Source organism: Procambarus clarkii, chromosome 33, assembly GCF_040958095.1.
Source record: "Procambarus clarkii isolate CNS0578487 chromosome 33, FALCON_Pclarkii_2.0, whole genome shotgun sequence".
NCBI lineage: Eukaryota > Metazoa > Arthropoda > Malacostraca > Decapoda > Cambaridae > Procambarus > Procambarus clarkii.
The window spans coordinates 36,646,237-36,664,990 of NC_091182.1; the positions used below are offsets into that span (position 1 = coordinate 36,646,237).

General features: G+C 51.6%; 1 protein-coding gene across 1 annotated transcript in view; it reads right to left on the reverse strand.

Moving 5' to 3' along the window:
- Nucleotides 1-18,754, reverse strand: part of LOC123765218 (aminopeptidase NAALADL1) — a 247,305-nt gene that overhangs the window by 7,478 nt on the left and 221,073 nt on the right. The window contains exon 14 of the mRNA XM_045753697.2: nt 6,311-6,434. Within this exon, the coding sequence (XP_045609653.2) occupies nt 6,311-6,434 (124 nt within the window). The remainder of the gene's footprint in view (nt 1-6,310; nt 6,435-18,754) is intronic.

Consider the following 18,754-nt stretch of genomic DNA (forward strand, 5'->3'; position numbering starts at 1 on the left):
AGTCATCCACACCACCACCACCACACTCCAGCAGTCATCCACACCACCACCACCACACTCCAGCAGTCATCCACACCACCACCACCACACTCCACCAGTCATCCACACCACCACCACCACACTCCACCAGTCATCCACACCACCACCACACTCCACCAGTCATCCACACCACCACCACACTCCACCAGTCATCCACACCACCACCACCACACTCCACCAGTCATCCACACCACCACCACACTCCAGCAGTCATCCACACCACCACCACCACACTCCAGCAGTCATCCACACCACCACCACCACACTCCACCAGTCATCCACACCACCACCACCACACTCCACCAGTCATCCACACCACCACCACACTCCACCAGTCATCCACACCACCACCACCACACTCCACCAGTCATCCACACCACCACCACCACACTCCACCAGTCATCCACACCACCACCACACTCCACCAGTCATCCACACCACCACCACCACACTCCACCAGTCATCCACACCACCACCACCACACTCCACCAGTCATCCACACCACCACCACCACACTCCACCAGTCATCAACACCACCACCACACTCCACCAGTCATCCACACCACCACCACCACACTCCACCACCACCACACTCCACCAGTCATCCACACCACCACCACCACACTCCACCAGTCATCCACACCACCACCACACTCCACCAGTCATCCACACCACCACCACCACACTCCAGCAGTCATCCACACCACCACCACCACACTCCACCAGTCATCCACAGCAGCACCACCACACTCCAGCAGTCATCCACACCACCACACTCCACCAGTCATCCACACCACCACCACCACACTCCACCAGTCATCCACAGCACCACCACACTCCAGCAGTCATCCACACCACCACCACCACACTCCAGCAGTCATCCACACCACCACCACCACACTCCACCAGTCATCCACAGCAGCACCACCACACTCCACCAGTCATCCACACCACCACACTCCACCAGTCATCCACAGCACCACCACCACACTCCAGCAGTCATCCACAGCACCACCACACTCCAGCAGTCACCCACACCACCACCACCACACTCCACCAGTCATCCACAGCACCACCACCACACTCCAGCAGTCATCCACACCACCACCACACTCCAGCAGTCATCCACAGCACCACCACCACACTCCAGCAGTCATCCACAGCACCACCACCACACTCCAGCAGTCATCCACACCACCACCACACTCCAGCAGTCATCCACAGCACCACCACCACACTCCAGCAGTCATCCACAGCACCACCACCACACTCCACCAGTCATCCACAGCACCACCACCACACTCCACCAGTCATCCACAGCACCACCACCACACTCCAGCAGTCATCCACAGCACCACCACCACACTCCAGCAGTCATCCACACCACCACCACCACACTCCACCAGTCATCCACAGCACCACCACCACACTCCAGCAGTCATCCACAGCACCACCACCACACTCCACCAGTCATCCACAGCACCACCACCACACTCCAGCAGTCATCCACAGCACCACCACCACACTCCAGCAGTCATCCACACCACCACCACCACACTCCACCAGTCATCCACAGCACCACCACCACACTCCAGCAGTCATCCACAGCACCACCACCACACTCCACCAGTCATCCACAGCACCACCACCACACTCCAGCAGTCATCCCCAACAAAGCCACAATGTCACAATGGTTGTACTCTTCAAGTCACTTGTGTTGTCCCGTTATGAGTACTGCTCAGTACTCACTTCCCCCTTCAGAGCAGGAGAGATTGTTGAAATAGAGGGAATACAGAGAACATATACGGCACGCATAGACGAGATAAAACACCTAAATTATTGGGATCGTCTCAAAGCTCTCCAAATGTACTCACTAGAAAGTAGACGAGAGAGATACCAAATAATATACACGTGGAAGATACTGGAGGGCCAAGTACCAAATCTACACAGTAAAATAACAACGTACTGGAGTGAACGATATGGAAGAAAATGCAGAATAGAACCAGTGAAGAGCAGAGGAGCCATAGGCACAATCAGAGAACACTGTATGAACATCAGAGGTCCGCGGTTGTTCGACACCCTCCCAGCGTGAATAAGAAATACTGCCGGAACAACCGTGGACATCTTCAAGAGGAAACTAGATAATTTTCTCCAAGGAGTGCCCGACCAACCGGGCTGTGGTGGGTATGTGGGGCTGCGGGCCGCTCCAAGCAACAGCCTAGTGGACCAAACTCTCACTAGTCAAGCCTGGCCTCGGGCCGGGCTTGGGGAGTAGAAGAGCTCCCAGAACCCCATCAACCAGGTATCAACCAGGTATAACCAAGCCATCTCAGTACGTCTCCTCTACCATGCTGATTGTTGACGTTAGTTAACCAAGCTGCTGCCATTATATTTACATAACTTCCTTTGCCTGTTCTGCCAATACCTCCCACACAACTCACACCTTCTATACTGCCCTATTGTGAGCTCGCAGTCCTCGGACTCAACTAATCGACTCCTCTCTCGCTCGCATCAATCTCATATTAGTATGTACAACTTCAACTTATCGCACATCCCACATAATTAAACTAATCGACAAATGTTACTTCCCCCCCCCCCTTGTATGTTAAGTTCCCAGACAAAACCTTATTCTCTCCACTAATGTTAGTTTAGTCGACATGGTCCACACCACCTCATGTGGTGCATAGTTTAGTTACCATCTTGTATATATATATGATGGAGCTACCCATCATATATATACGTGGTTTAAAGCCAATAATAAAAAAGTGGAACATCGGAAGAAGGCATGACTGATCAAACTGAGGTAGGGGGGGGGGGGGAGGGGGAAGCCAAGCCCTGGGTTGCGATCACCATATTTCAAGACTGACGACGAACATAGATACCCACTTAAAGGTCAGAGATGATGAGTTTCTAGATTACCTTCGAGGAGACTATTACGGAGTGAGAGATAAACTGCACACCATCTCCTGGAAGAAGCTGGTGGGCGCACACGGCGTGGCAGCGTCATGACACAACGTCAAGAAGGTCACCATGGAACTCGTTCAAAAATATGTGACAAAGAAGGAGAAAGAAAAGAAAAGGGAACTAGGTGGATGACTCAGGGGTTACAACGAGCACTGATAACCAAGATGGACCTCTGGAGATCGCATATAAACCCACGATGGACAACATTGATTATGAGGTAAACAAAAGGGCACTAAACTCAGCCACTAAGCAACTCAAATCAGCCAAAAGAAACTACGAAAGAAAATTTTACCAAAACATAATGCAAGATGCAGGCGATGAGTCACAATAACGTGGCTGAAGTATGTTGACCAGACCACACACTAGAAGTTGAAGGGACGACAACGTTTCGGTCCGTCCTGGACCATTCTCAAGTCGATTGTGAGAATGGTCCAGGACGGACCACAATCGACTTGAGAATGGTCCAGGACGGACCGAAACGTCGTCGTCCCTTCAACTTCTAGTGTGTGGTCTGGTCAACATAATGCAAGATCCAGAATAGTTTTATGGCTATATAAGAAGTAAACAAAAGCTACGGACTCGGTTGGATCCTTAACAGGTGAGACTGACCAAGTTATAATGGACGATACAAGGGCAGCAAACACTCTTGACTGAATACTTTACATCAGTGTTCACACTAGAAAAATTAGACGACATCCCATCACCCACACAAATGTTTGAAGGAGGTGAAGAGAATGAATTAAGATATATACCTATAACAGGCGACGCAATCAGGAAGACAACTGACAAACTACAAGACCACTAATCAGGAAGTAATCAGGAAGAGTCTGATTCTGCCCGAAACGCTGCGCGTACTAGTGGCTTTACAAGAATGTAAATACTGTACTATCGAATGTATTCTCACAAACCCAATGTACCTTCTTGTATATATATAAATAAATAAAATAAATAAATAAATAAATAAATAGCCCCGAGGTGTGACTGGGAATTCAATCCAAAGTCATAAAGGAACTGGCACAAGAACTAAGCCTCCCGCTGAAAATATTTTTCACAAAATCTCTGGACCGAGGTATAGTCCCCCCTGGACTGGATGCAAATGTTAACTCTATTTGAAAAAAGGCAGAAAGAGCTCAGCAGAAAATTACCGTCCGATCAGCGTGACATCACACATCTACAAGCTCACGGAGAGGACTCTAAGGCAAGGAATCGTTCACCATCCAGGAGCCGGTCGGCCGAGCGGACAGCACGCTGACTTGTGATCCTGTGGTCCTGGGTTCGATCCCAGGCGCCGGCGAGAAACAATGGGCAAAGTTTCTTTCATCCTATGCCCCTGTTACCTAGCAGTAAAATAGGTACCTGGGTGTTAGTCAGTTGTCACGGGCTGCTTCCTGGGGGTGGAGGCCTGGTCGAGGACCGGGCCGCGGGGACACTAAAGCCCCGAAATCATCTCAAGATAACCTCTCAAGATCCTTCACTGAACAATCTTGTACAGCCAACTCAACATGGATTTGTTCCATATAAATCCTGCCTTACAAACCTTCTACCATGTTAGGAAACGGTAACCAGCTATATAGACTAAGGTCTTCCGGTTGATGTAGCATACATGGACCTTGCTGAAGCATTTAACCTTGACTTTAACCTTAACTTTAACCTTAATTAATTAAGACCTTGCTAAAGCATGAAAGACTGGCAAGGAAATTACAGCTAGGGACATGCAATAAATGGTTGGAGACCTGTAACCCACCTGGAGTGGGTCTGGTACGTATCTGTAGTGGGCTGGTACGTATCTGTAGTGGGCGGGTACGTACCTGTAGTGGGCGGGTACGTATCTGTAGAGGGCGGGTACGTATCTGTAGTGGGCTGGTACGTATCTGTAGTGGGCGGGTACGTACCTGTAGTGGGCGTGTACGTACCTGTAGTGGGCGGGTACGTATCTGTAGTGGGCTGGTACGTATCTGTAGTGGGCGGGTACGTACCTGTAGTGGGCGTGTACGTACCTGTAGTGGGCGGGTACGTACCTGCAGTGGGCGGGTACGTACCTGTAGTGGGCTGGTACGTACCTGTAGTGGGCGGGTACGTATCTGTAGAGGGCGGGTACGTACCTGTAGTGGGCGTGTACGTACCTGTAGTGGGCTGGTACGTACCTGTAGTGGGCGGGAACGTACCTGTAGCGGGCGGGTACGTACCTGTAGCGGGCGGGTACGTACCTGTAGCGGGTGGGTACGTACCTGTAGTGGGCGGGTACGTACCTGTAGTGGGCGTGTACGTACCTGTAGTGGGCGTGTACGTACCTGTAGTGGGCGGGTACGTACCTGTAGTGGGCGTGTACGTACCTGTAGTGGGCGGGTACGTATCTGTAGTGGGCTGGTACGTATCTGTAGTGGGCGGGTACGTACCTGTAGTGGGCGTGTACGTACCTGTAGTGGGCGGGTACGTACCTGCAGTGGGCGGGTACGTACCTGTAGTGGGCTGGTACGTACCTGTAGTGGGCGGGTACGTACCTGTAGAGGGCGGGTACGTACCTGTAGTGGGCGGGTACGTATCTGTAGAGGGCGTGTACGTACCTGTAGTGGGCTGGTACGTACCAGTAGTGGGCGGGTACGTACCTGTAGCGGGCGGGTACGTACCTGTAGCGGGCGGGTACGTACCTGCAGCGAGTGGGTACGTACCTGTAGCGGGTGGGTACGTACCTGTAGTGGGCGGGTACGTACCTGTAGTGGGCGGGTACGTACCTGTAGTGGGCGGGTACGTACCTGTAGCGGGTGGGTACGTACCTGTAGTGGGCGTGTACGTACCTGTAGTGGGCGGGTACGTACCTGCAGTGGGCGTGTACGTACCTGTAGTGGGCGGGTACGTACCTGTAGCGGGCGGGTACGTACCTGTAGTGGGCGTGTACGTATCTGTAGTGGGCGGGTACGTACCTTGTAGTGGGCGGGTACGTACCTGTAGTGGGCGGGTACGTACCTGTAGTGGGCGGGTCCTGGGAAGGGGTGCGGGTACGTACCTGTAGTGGGCGTGTACGTACCTGTAGTGGGCGTGTACGTACCTGTAGTGGGCGTGTACGTACCTGTAGTGGGCGGGTCCTGGGAAGGGGTGCGAGTACGTACCTGTAGTGGGCGGGTCCTGGGAAGGGGTGCGAGTACGTACCTGTAGTGGGCGGGTCCTGGGAAGGGGTGCGAGTACGTACCTGTAGTGGGCGGGTCCTGGGAAGGGGTGCGAGTACGTACCTGTAGTGGGCGGGTCCTGGGAAGGGGTGCGGGTACGTACCTGTAGTGGGCGGGTCCTGGGAAGGGGTGCGGGTACGTACCTGTAGTGGGCGGGTCCTGGGAAGGGGTGCGGGTACGGATGGACATAATAGGGCCGGGAATGGTACCATCTGTCCAGACCGGACAGCATAGTGTCCAGAGTAATTAACTCCATCTGGATGGCATCTGTGAAGGAGAAATAATGTTGGTTATCTCTATGTGCACCAGCTGAGGGTGACTGTAGAGTCACCAGCTGAGGGTGACTGTAGAGGCACCATCTGGGGGTGACTGTATGTGCACCAGCTGGAGGTAACTGTAGAGGCACCAGCTGGAGGTAACTGTAGAGGCACCAGCTGGGGATGACTGTAGACACCAGTTTGGGCTGACTGTAGAGGCACCAGCTGGGGGTGACTGTAGAGGCACCAGCTGGGGGGTGACTGTATGTGCACCAGCTGGAGGTAACTGTAGAGGCACCAGCTGGGGGTGACTGTAGAGGCACCAGCTGGGGGTGACTGTAGAGGCACCAGCTGAGGGTGACTGTAGAGGCACCAGCTGGGGGTGACTGTAGAGGCACCAGCTGGGGGTGACTGTAGAGGCACCAGCTGAGGGTGACTGTAGAGGCACCAGCTGGGGGTGACTGTAGAGGCACCAGCTGGGAGGTAACTGTAGAGGCACCAGCTGGGGGGGACTGTAGAGGCACCAGCTGTGGGTAACTGTAGACACCAGCTGGGGTAACTGTAGAGGCACCAGCTGGGGGTAACTGTAGAGGCACCAGCTGGGGGTGACTGTAGAGGCACCAGCTGGAAGGTAACTGTAGAGGCACCAGCTGGGGGTAACTGTAGAGGCACCAGCTGGAAGGTAACTGTAGAGGCACCAGCTGGGAGGTAACTGTAGAGGCACCAGCTGGGGTGACTGTAGAGGCACCAGCTGGGGTAACTGTAGAGGCACCAGCTGGGGGTAACTGTAGAGGCACCAGCTGGGAGTAACTGTTGAGGCACCAGCTGGGAGTAACTGTAGAGGCACCAGCTGGGAGGTAACTGTAGAGGCACAAGCTGGGGGTAACTGTTGACACCAGCTGGGGGTAACTGTAGAGGCACAAGCTGGGGGTAACTGTAGAGGCACCAGCTGGGGGTAACTGTAGAGGCACCAGCTGGGAGTAACTGTAGAGGCACCAGCTGGGAGTAACTGTAGAGGCACCAGCTGGGAGGTAACTGTAGAGGCACAAGCTGGGGGTAACTGTTGACACCAGCTGGGGGTAACTGTAGACACCAGCTGGGGGTAACTGTAGAGGCACCAGCTGGGGGTGACTGTAGAGGCACCAGCTGGGGTAACTGTAGAGGCACCAGCTGGGGGAAACTGTAGACACCAGCTGGGGGTAACTGTTGACACCAGCTGGGGGTAACTGTAGAGGCACCAGCTGGGAGGTAACTGTAGACACCAGCTGGGGGTAACTGTTGACACCAGCTGGGGGTGACTGTAGAGGCACCAGCTGGGAGGTGACTGTTGACACCAGCTGGGGGTAACTGTAGAGGCACCAGCTGGGGGTAACTGTAGAGGCACCAGCTGGGGGTAACTGTAGACACCAGCTGGGGGTAACTGTAGACACCAGCTGGGGGTAACTGTTGACACCAGCTGGGGGTAACTGTTGACACCAGCTGGGGGTAACTGTAGACACCAGCTGGGGGTAACTGTAGACACCAGCTGGGGGTAACTGTTGACACCAGCTGGGGGTAACTGTAGACACCAGCTGGGGGTAACTGTAGACACCAGCTGGGGGTAACTGTTGACACCAGCTGGGGGTAACTGTAGAGGCACCAGCTGGGAGGTAACTGTTGACACCAGCTGGAGGTAACTGTTGACACCAGCTGGGGGTAACTGTAGACACCAGCTGGGGGTAACTGTAGACACCAGCTGGGGGTAACTGTTGACACCAGCTGGGGGTAACTGTAGAGGCACCAGCTGGGGGTAACTGTAGAGGCACCAGCTGGGAAGTAACTGTAGAGGCACCAGCTGGGGGTAACTGTAGAGGAACCAGCTGGGAGGTAACTGTAGACACCAGCTGGGGGTAACTGTTGACACCAGCTGGGGGTGACTGTAGAGGCACCAGCTGGGAGGTGACTGTTGACACCAGCTGGGGGTAACTGTAGAGGCACCAGCTGGGAGGTAACTGTAGAGGCACCAGCTGGGAGTAACTGTAGAGGCACCAGCTGGGAGTAACTGTAGAGGCACCAGCTGGGGGAAACTGTTGACACCAGCTGGGGGTAACTGTAGACACCGGCTGGGGGTAACTGTAGAGGCACCAGCTGGGAGGTAACTGTAGACACCAGCTGGGGGTAACTGTAGAGGCACCAGCTGGGAGGTAACTGTAGACACCAGCTGGGGGTAACTGTTGACACCAGGTGGGGGTAACTGTAGAGGCACCAGCTGGGAGGTAACTGTAGACACCAGCTGGGGGTAACTGTTGACACCAGCTGGGGGTGACTGTAGAGGCACCAGCTGGGAGGTAACTGTTGACACCAGCTGGGGGTAACTGTAGACACCAGCTGGGAGGTAACTGTAGACACCAGCTGGGGGTAACTGTAGAGGCACCAGCTGGGAGGTAACTGTAGACACCAGCTGGGGGTAACTGTAGGCACCAGCTGGGGGTGACTGTAGAGGCACCAGCTGGGGGTAACTGTTGACACCAGCTGGGGGTAACTGTAGAGGCACCAGCTGGGGGTAACTGTAGACACCAGCTGGGGGTAACTGTTGACACCAGCTGGGGGTGACTGTAGAGGCACCAGCTGGGAGGTGACTGTTGACACCAGCTGGGGGTAACTGTAGAGGCACCAGCTGGGGGTAACTGTAGAGGCACCAGCTGGGGGTAACTGTAGACACCAGCTGGGGGTAACTGTAGACACCAGCTGGGGGTAACTGTTGACACCAGCTGGGGGTAACTGTTGACACCAGCTGGGGGTAACTGTAGACACCAGCTGGGGGTAACTGTAGACACCAGCTGGGGGTAACTGTTAACACCAGCTGGGGGTAACTGTAGAGGCACCAGCTGGGGGTAACTGTAGAGGCACCAGCTGGGAAGTAACTGTAGAGGCACCAGCTGGGGGTAACTGTAGAGGCACCAGCTGGGGGTGACTGTAGAGGCACCAGCTGGGGGTGACTGTAGAGGCACCAACTGGGGGTGACTGTAGAGGCACCAGCTGGGGGTAACTGTAGAGGCACCAGCTGGGAGTAACTGTAGAGGCACCAGCTGGGGGTAACTGTAGAGGCACCACCTGGGGGTAACTGAAGAGGCACCAGCTGGGGGTAACTGTAGACACCAGCTGGGGGTAACTGTAGACACCAGCTGGGGGTAACTGTTGACACCAGCTGGGGGTGACTGTAGAGGCACCAGCTGGGGGTAACTGTAGAGGCACCAGCTGGGAGGTAACTGTAGAGACACCAGCTGGGGGTGACTGTAGAGACACCAGCTGGGGGTGACTGTAGATGCACCAGCTGGGGGTAACTGTTGACACCAGGTGGGGGTAACTGTAGAGGCACCAGCTGGGGGTAACTGTAGAGGCACGAGCTGGGAGTAACTGTAGACACCAGCTGGGGGTAACTGTAGAGGCACCAGCTGGGGGTAACTGTTGACACCAGCTGGGGGTAACTGTAGAGGCACCAGCTGGGGGTAACTGTAGAGGCACCAGCTGGGGGTAACTGTAGAGGCACCAGCTGGGGGTAACTGTAGAGGCACCAGCTGGGGGTAACTGTAGACACCAGCTGGGGGTAACTGTTGACACCAGCTGGGGGTAACTGTAGAGGCACCAGCTGGGAGGTAACTGTAGAGGCACCAGCTGGGGGTAACTGTAGAGGCACCAGCTGGGGGTAACTGTAGAGGCACCAGCTGGGAGGTAACTGTAGAGGCACCAGCTGGGGGTAACTGTAGAGGCACCAGCTGGGGGTAACTGTAGAGGCACCAGCTGGGAGTAACTGTAGAGGCACCAGCTGGGGGTAACTGTAGAGGCACCAGCTGGGAGGTAACTGTAGAGGCACCAGCTGGGGGTAACTGTAGAGGCACCAGCTGGGAGGTAACTGTAGAGGCACCAGCTGGGGGGTAGCTGTAGAGGCACCAACTGGGAGTAACTGTAGAGGCACCAGCTGGGAGTAACTGTAGAGGCACCAGCTGGGGGTAACTGTAGAGGCACCAGCTGGGGGTAACTGTAGAGGCACCAGCTGGGAGTAACTGTAGAGGCACCAGCTGGGAGTAACTGTAGAGGCACCAGCTGGGGGTAACTGTTGACACCAGCAACATACAGGTATACACATAGTAGAGGCGTCAGGGGTGTATGAGCCACCATGCAGGGAGGGGCCAGGAACAGTGTTATTGATCAGGGAGCAGGGCGCACCTCTGGCCTCCTCCTCCGCTCATCTCCCTCCCTGGTGCTCGTGGGTCATGTCCATCTCCCTATGGGTGTCCACGGAGGCGTCAGACTCAGCTCTTGGGCCCCGACTCGTTGCCTAGTGTTTGGTGCACAATTTGTTCTCCTTCCCAGCACCTGCCTCCACTAGTCATGCTCGCGGGTCAGGAGATTTAGTTCTTGGGTTTCCGCCTCTTCATTTCGAGTAATTGGTGCAATAATGCATGTAATATCATACGTGCATTGTTCATACTCACCCCTCCAGGGTGAGTGTGAGGATACGGGTCCTCACACTCACCCTGGAGGGTCACGTTGGGTATAGTACTCGGGAGTGTACAGTGTTGGGTATAGTACTGGGGAGTGTACAGTGTTGGGTATAGTACTCGGGAGCGTACAGTGTTGGGTATAGTACTCGGGAGTGTACAGTGTTGGGTATAGTACTGGGGAGTGTACAGTGTTGGGTATAGTACTGGGGAGTGTACAGTATTGGGTATAGTACTGGGGAGTGTACAGTGTTGGGTATAGTACTGGGGAGTGTACAGTGTTGGGTATAGTACTGGGAAGTGTACAGTGTTGGGTATAGTACTGGGGAGTGTACAGTGTTGGGTATAGTACTGGGGAGTGTACAATGTTGGAATAGTACTGGGGAGTGTACAGTGTTGGGTATAGTACCGGGGAGTGTACAGTGTTGGGTATAGTACTGGGAAGTGTACAGTGTTGGGTATAGTACTGGGGAGTGTACAGTGTTGGGTATAGAACTGGGGAGTGTACAGTGTTGGATATAGTACTGGGGAGTGTACAGTGTTGGGTATAGTACTGGGGGAGTGTACAGTGTTCGGTATAGTACTGGGGAGTGTACAGTGTTGGGTATAGTACTGGGGAGTGTACAGTGTTGGGTATAGTACTGGGGGAGTGTACAGTGTTGGGTATAGTACTGGGGAATGTACAGTGTTGGATATAGTACTGGGGAGTGTAGAGTGTTGGATATAGTACTGGGAGTGTACAGTGTTGGGTATAGTACTGGGGAGTGTACAGTGTTGGGTATAGTACTGGGGAATGTACAGTGTTGAATATAGTACTGGGGAGTGTACAGTGTTGGATATAGTACTCGGGAGTGTACAGTGTTGGATATAGTACTCGGGAGTGTACAGTGTTGGATATAGTACTGGGGAGTGTACAGTGTTGGGTATAGTACTGGGGAGTGTACAGTGTTGGGTATAGTACTGGGGAGGGTACAGTGATGGATATAGTACTGGGGAGTGTACAGTGTTGGATATAGTACTGGGGAGTGTACAGTGTTGGGAATAGTACTGGGGAGTATACAGTGTTGGGTATAGTACTGGGGGAGTGTACAGTGTTGGGTATAGTACTGGGGAGTGTACAGTATTGGGTATAGTACCGGGGAGTGTACAGTGTTGGGTATAGTACTCGGGAGTGTACAGTGTTGGGCATAGTACTGGGAGTGTACAGTATTGGGTATAGTACCGGGGAGTGTACAGTGTTGGGTATAGTACTCGGGAGTGTACAGTGTTGGGCATAGTACTGGGAGTGTACAGTGTTGGGTATAGTACTGGGGAATGTACAGTGTTGGGTATAGTACTGGGGAGTGTACAATGCTGGGAATAGTACTGGGGAGTGTACAGTGTTGGGTATAGTACCGGGGAGTGTACAGTGTTGGGTATAGTACTGGGAAGTGTACAGTGTTGGGTATAGTACTGGGGAGTGTACAGTGTTGGGTATAGTACTGGGGGAGTGAACAGTGTTGGGTATAGTACTGGGCGAGTGTACAGTGTTGGGTATAGTACTGGGGAGTGTACAGTGTTGGGTATAGTACTGGGGAGTGTACAGTGTTGGGTATAGTACAAGGGAGTGTACAGTGTTGGGTATAGTACTGGTGAGTGTACAGTGTTGGGTTTAGTACTGGGGAGTGTACAGTGTTGGGAATAGTACAGGGGAATGTATAGTGTTGGGTATAGTACCGGGGAGTGTACAGTGTTGGTTATAGTACCGGGGAGTGTACAGTGTTGGGTATAGTACTGGGGAGTGTACAGTGTTGGGTATAGTACCGGGGAGTGTACAGTGTTGGGTATAGTACTGGGGAGTGTACAGTGTTGGGTATAGTACTGGGGGAGTGTACAGTGTTGGGTATAGTACTGGGGAGTGTACAATGTTGGGAATAGTACTGGAGGAGTGTACAGTGTTGGGTATAGTACTGGGGGAGTGTACAGTGTTGGGTATAGTACTGGGAGTGTACAGTGTTGGGTATAGTATTGGGAGTGTACAGTGTTGGGTATAGTACTGGGAGTGTACAGTGTTGGGTATAGTACTGGGGAGTGTACATTGTTGGGTATAGTACTGGTGAGTGTACAGTGTTGGGTATAGTACTGGGGGAGTGTACAGTGTTGGGTATAGTAATGGGGAGTGTACAGTGTTGAGAATAGTACCGGGGAATGTACAGTGTTGGGTATAGTACTGGGGAGTGTACAGTGTTGGGAATAGTACTGGGGAGTGTACAGTGTTGGGTATAGTACCGGGGAGTGTACAGTGTTGGGTATAGTACTGGGAAGTGTACAGTGTTGGGTATAGTACTGGGGAGTGTACAGTGTTGGGTATAGTACTGGGGGAGTGAACAGTGTTGGGTATAGTACTGGGCGAGTGTACAGTGTTGGGTATAGTACTGGGGAGTGTACAGTGTTGGGTATAGTACTGGGGAGTGTACAGTGTTGGGTATAGTACAAGGGAGTGTACAGTGTTGGGTATAGTACTGGTGAGTGTACAGTGTTGGGTTTAGTACTGGGGAGTGTACAGTGTTGGGAATAGTACAGGGGAATGTATAGTGTTGGGTATAGTACCGGGGAGTGTACAGTGTTGGTTATAGTACCGGGGAGTGTACAGTGTTGGGTATAGTACTGGGGAGTGTACAGTGTTGGGTATAGTACCGGGGAGTGTACAGTGTTGGGTATAGTACTGGGGAGTGTACAGTGTTGGGTATAGTACTGGGGGAGTGTACAGTGTTGGGTATAGTACTGGGGAGTGTACAATGTTGGGAATAGTACTGGAGGAGTGTACAGTGTTGGGTATAGTACTGGGGGAGTGTACAGTGTTGGGTATAGTACTGGGAGTGTACAGTGTTGGGTATAGTATTGGGAGTGTACAGTGTTGGGTATAGTACTGGGAGTGTACAGTGTTGGGTATAGTACTGGGGAGTGTACATTGTTGGGTATAGTACTGGTGAGTGTACAGTGTTGGGTATAGTACTGGGGGAGTGTACAGTGTTGGGTATAGTAATGGGGAGTGTACAGTGTTGAGAATAGTACCGGGGAGTGTACAGTGTTGGGTATAGTACCGGGGAGTGTACAGTGTTGGGTATAGTACCGGGGAGTGTATAGTGTTGGGTATAGTACTGGGGAGTGTACAGTGTTGGGTATAGTACTGGGGAGTGTACAGTGTTGGGTATAGTACTGGGGGAGTGTACAGTGTTGGGTATAGTACTGGGGGAGTGTACAGTGTTGGGTATAGTACTGGGGGAGTGTACAGTGTTGGGTATGGTACTGGGGAATGTACAGTGTTGGGTATAGTACTACTGGAGTGTACAGTGTTGGGTATAGTACTGGTGAGTGTACAGTGTTGGGTATAGTACTGGTGAGTGTACAGTGTTGGGAATAGTACTGGTGAGTGTACAGTGTTGGGTATAGTACTAGGGAGTGTACAGTGTTGGGTATAGTACTGGTGAGTGTACAGTGTTGGGTTTAGTACTGGGGAGTGTACAGTGTTGGGAATAGTACTGGGGAATGTATAGTGTTGGGTATAGTACCGGGGAGTGTACAGTGTTGGTTATAGTACCGGGGAGTGTACAGTGTTGGGTATAGTACTGGGGAGTGTACAGTGTTGGGTATAGTACTGGGGGAGTGTACAGTGTTGGGTATAGTACTGGGGAGTGTACAGTGTTGGGTATAATACTGGGGAGTGTACAGTGTTGGGTATAGTACTGGTGAGTGTACAGTGTTGGGTATAGTACTGGGGAGTGTACAATGTTGGGAATAGTACTGGGGGAGTGTACAGTGTTGGGTATAGTACTGGGAGTGTACAGTGTTGGGTATAGTACTGGGAGTGTACAGTGTTGGGTATAGTACTGGGAGTGTACAGTGTTGGGTATAGTATTGGGGGAGTGTACAGTGTTGGGTATAGTACTGGGGAGTGTACATTGTTGGGTATAGTACTGGGAGAGTGTACAGTGTTGGGTATAGTACTGGGGGAGTGTACAGTGTTGGGTATAGTACTGGGGAGTGTACATTGTTGGGTATAGTACTGGGGGAGTGTACAGTGTTGGGTATAGTACTGGGAGTGTACAGTGTTGGGTATAGTACTGGGAGTGTACAGTGTTGGGTATAGTACTGGGAGTGTACAGTGTTGGGTATAGTATTGGGGGAGTGTACAGTGTTGGGTATAGTACTGGGGAGTGTACATTGTTGGGTATAGTACTGGGGGAGTGTACAGTGTTGGGTATAGTACTGGGGAGTGTACAGTGTTGGGTATAGTACTGGGGAGTGTACAATGTTGGGAATAGTACTGGGGGAGTGTACAGTGTTGGGTATAGTACTGGGGGAGTGTACAGTGTTGGGTATAGTAATGGGGAGTGTACAGTGTTGGGTATAGTACTGGGGAGTGTACTGTGTTGGGTATAGTACTGGGGAGTGTACAGTGTTGGGTATAGTACTGGGAGAGTGTACAGTGTTGGGTATAGTACTGGGGAGTGTACAGTGTTGGGTATAGTACTGGGGAGTGTTCAGTGTTGGGTATAGTACTGGGGAGTGTACTGTGTTGGGTATAGTACTGGGGAGTGTACAGTGTTGGGTATAGTACTGGGAGAGTGTACAGTGTTGGGTATAGTACTGGGGAGTGTACAGTGTTGGGAATAGTACTGGGGGAGTGTACAGTGTTGGGTATAGTACTGGGAGTTTACAGAGTTGAGTATAGTACTGGGAGTGAACAGTGTTGGGTATAGTACTGGGAGTGTACAGTGTTGGGTATAGTACTGGGAGTTTACAGTGTTGGGTATAGTACTGGCAGTGTACAGTGTTGGGTATAGTACTGAGAGTGTACAGTGTTGGGTATAGTACTGGGAGTGTACAGTGTTGGGTATAGTACTGGGGGAGTGTACAGTGTTGGGTATAGAACTGGGAGTGTACAGTGTTGGGTATAGTACTGGGGAATGTATAGTGTTGGGTATAGTACTGGTGAGTGTACAGTGTTGGGTATAGTACTGGAAGTGTATAGTGTTGGGTATAGTACTGGGGAGTGTACAGTGTTGGGTATGGTACTGGGGAGTGTACAGTGTTGGGTATAGTACTGGGAGTGTACAGTGTTGGGTATAGTACTGGGAGTGTACAGTGTTGGGTATAGTACTGGGGGAGTGTACAGTGTTGGGTATAGTACTGGGGGAGTGTACAGTGTTGGGTATAGTACTGGTGAGTGTACAGTGTTGGGTATAGTACTGGTGAGTGTACAGTGTTGGGTATAGTACTGGGGAGTGTACAGTGTTGGGTATAGTACTGGGGAGTGTACAGTGTTGGGTATGGTACTGGGGAGTGTACAGTGTTGGGTATAGTACTGGTGAGTGTACAGTGTTGGGCATAGTACTGGGGGAGTGTACAGTGTTGGGTATAGAACTGGGAGTGTACAGTGTTGGGTATAGTACTGGGGAATGTATAGTGTTGGGTATAGTACTGGTGAGTGTACAGTGTTGGGTATAGTACTGGAAGTGTATAGTGTTGGGTATAGTACTGGGGAGTGTACAGTGTTGGGTATGGTACTGGGGAGTGTACAGTGTTGGGTATAGTACTGGGAGTGTACAGTGTTGGGTATAGTACTGGGAGTGTACAGTGTTGGGTATAGTACTGGGGGAGTGTACAGTGTTGGGTATAGTACTGGGGGAGTGTACAGTGTTGGGTATAGTACTGGTGAGTGTACAGTGTTGGGTATAGTACTGGTGAGTGTACAGTGTTGGGTATAGTACTGGGGAGTGTACAGTGTTGGGTATAGTACTGGGGAGTGTACAGTGTTGGGTATGGTACTGGGGAGTGTACAGTGTTGGGTATAGTACTGGTGAGTGTACAGTGTTGGGTATAGTACTGGTGAGTGTACAGTGTTGGGTATAGCACTGGGGAGTGTACAGTGTTGGGTATAGTACTGGTGAGTGTACAGTGTTGGGTATAGTACTGGGGAGTGTACAGTGTTGGGAATAGTACTGGGGAATGTATAGTGTTGGGTATAGTACCGGGGAGTGTACAGTGTTGGGTATAGTACCGGGGAGTGTACAGTGTTGGGTATAGTACTGGGGAGTGTACAGTGTTGGCTATAGTACTGGGGGAGTTTACAGTGTTGGGTATAGTACTGGGGAGTGTACAGTGTTGGGAATAGTACTGGGGAAGTGTACAGTGTTGGGTATAGTACTGGGAGTGTACAGTGTTGGGTATAGTACTGGGAGTGTACAGTGTTGGGTATAGTACTGTGGAAGTGTACAGTGTTGGGTATAGTACTGGGGAGTGTACAGTGTTGGGTATAATACTGGGGGAGTGTACAGTGTTGGGTATAGTACTGGGGAGTGTACAGTGCTGGGTATAGTACTGGGTAGTGTACAGTGTTGGGTATAGTACTGGGGGAGTGTACAGTGTTAGGTATAGTACTGGGGAGTGTACAGTGTTGGGTATAGTACTGGGGAGTGTACAGTGTTGGGTATAATACTGGAAGTGTACAGTGTTGGGTATAGTACTGGGTAATGTATAGTGTTGGGTATAGTACTGGTGAGTGTACAGTGTTGGGTATAGTACTGGAAGTGTACAGTGTTGGGTATTGTACTGGGGGAGTGTACAGTGTTCGGTATAGTATTGGGAGAGTGTACAGTGTTGGGTATAGTACTGGGGGAGTGTACAGTGTTGGGTATGGTACTGGGGAGTGTACAGTGTTGGGTATAGTACTGGGGGAGTTTACAGTGTTGGGTATAGTACTGGGGAGTGTATTAGTGTTGGGTATAGTACTGGTGAGTGTACAGTGTAGGGTATAGTACTGGGGGAGTGTACAATGTTGGGTATAGTACTGGTGAGTGAACAGTGTTGGGTATAGTACTGGGGAGTGTACTGTGTTGGGAATAGTACTGGGGAATGTATAGTGTTGGGTATAGTACCGGGAAGTGTACAGTGTTGCGTATAGTTCCGGGGAGTGTACAGTGTTGGGTATAGTACTGGGGAGTGTACAGTGTTGGGTATAGTACTGGGGGAGTGTACAGTGTTGGGTATAGTACTGGGGAGTGTACAATGTTGGGAATAGTACTGGAGGAGTGTACAGTGTTGGGTATAGTACTGGGGGAGTGTACAGTGTTGGGTATAGTACTGGGAGTGTACAGTGTTGGGTATAGTATTGGGAGTGTACAGTGTTGGGTATAGTACTGGGAGTGTACAGTGTTGGGTATAGTACTGGGGAGTGTACATTGTTGGGTATAGTACTGGTGAGTGTACAGTGTTGGGTATAGTACTGGGGGAGTGTACAGTGTTGGGTATAGTAATGGGGAGTGTACAGTGTTGAGAATAGTACCGGGGAATGTACAGTGTTGGGTATAGTACTGGGGAGTGTACAGTGTTGGGAATAGTACTGGGGAGTGTACAGTGTTGGGTATAGTACCGGGGAGTGTACAGTGTTGGGTATAGTACTGGGAAGTGTACAGTGTTGGGTATAGTACTGGGGAGTGTACAGTGTTGGGTATAGTACTGGGAGTGTACAGTGTTGGGTATAGTACTGGGAATGTACAGTGTTGGGTATAGTACTGGGAGTGTACAGAGTTGGGTATAGTACTGGGGAGTGTACAGTGTTGGGTATAGTACTGGGAGTGTACAGTGTTGGGTATAGTACTGGGAGTGTACAGAGTGGCGTGCAATGGAACACAGATTTACTTTTATTATTATTGTTATTAATAATATCACTCTTTTTCTACCACAGACGTGACTACATTTAAAATGCTAACCAGAATATACATTTTCACATGACCCACCTACAGTACCCAGGACCCACCTACAGTACCCAGGACCCACCTACAGTACCCAGGACCCACCTACAATA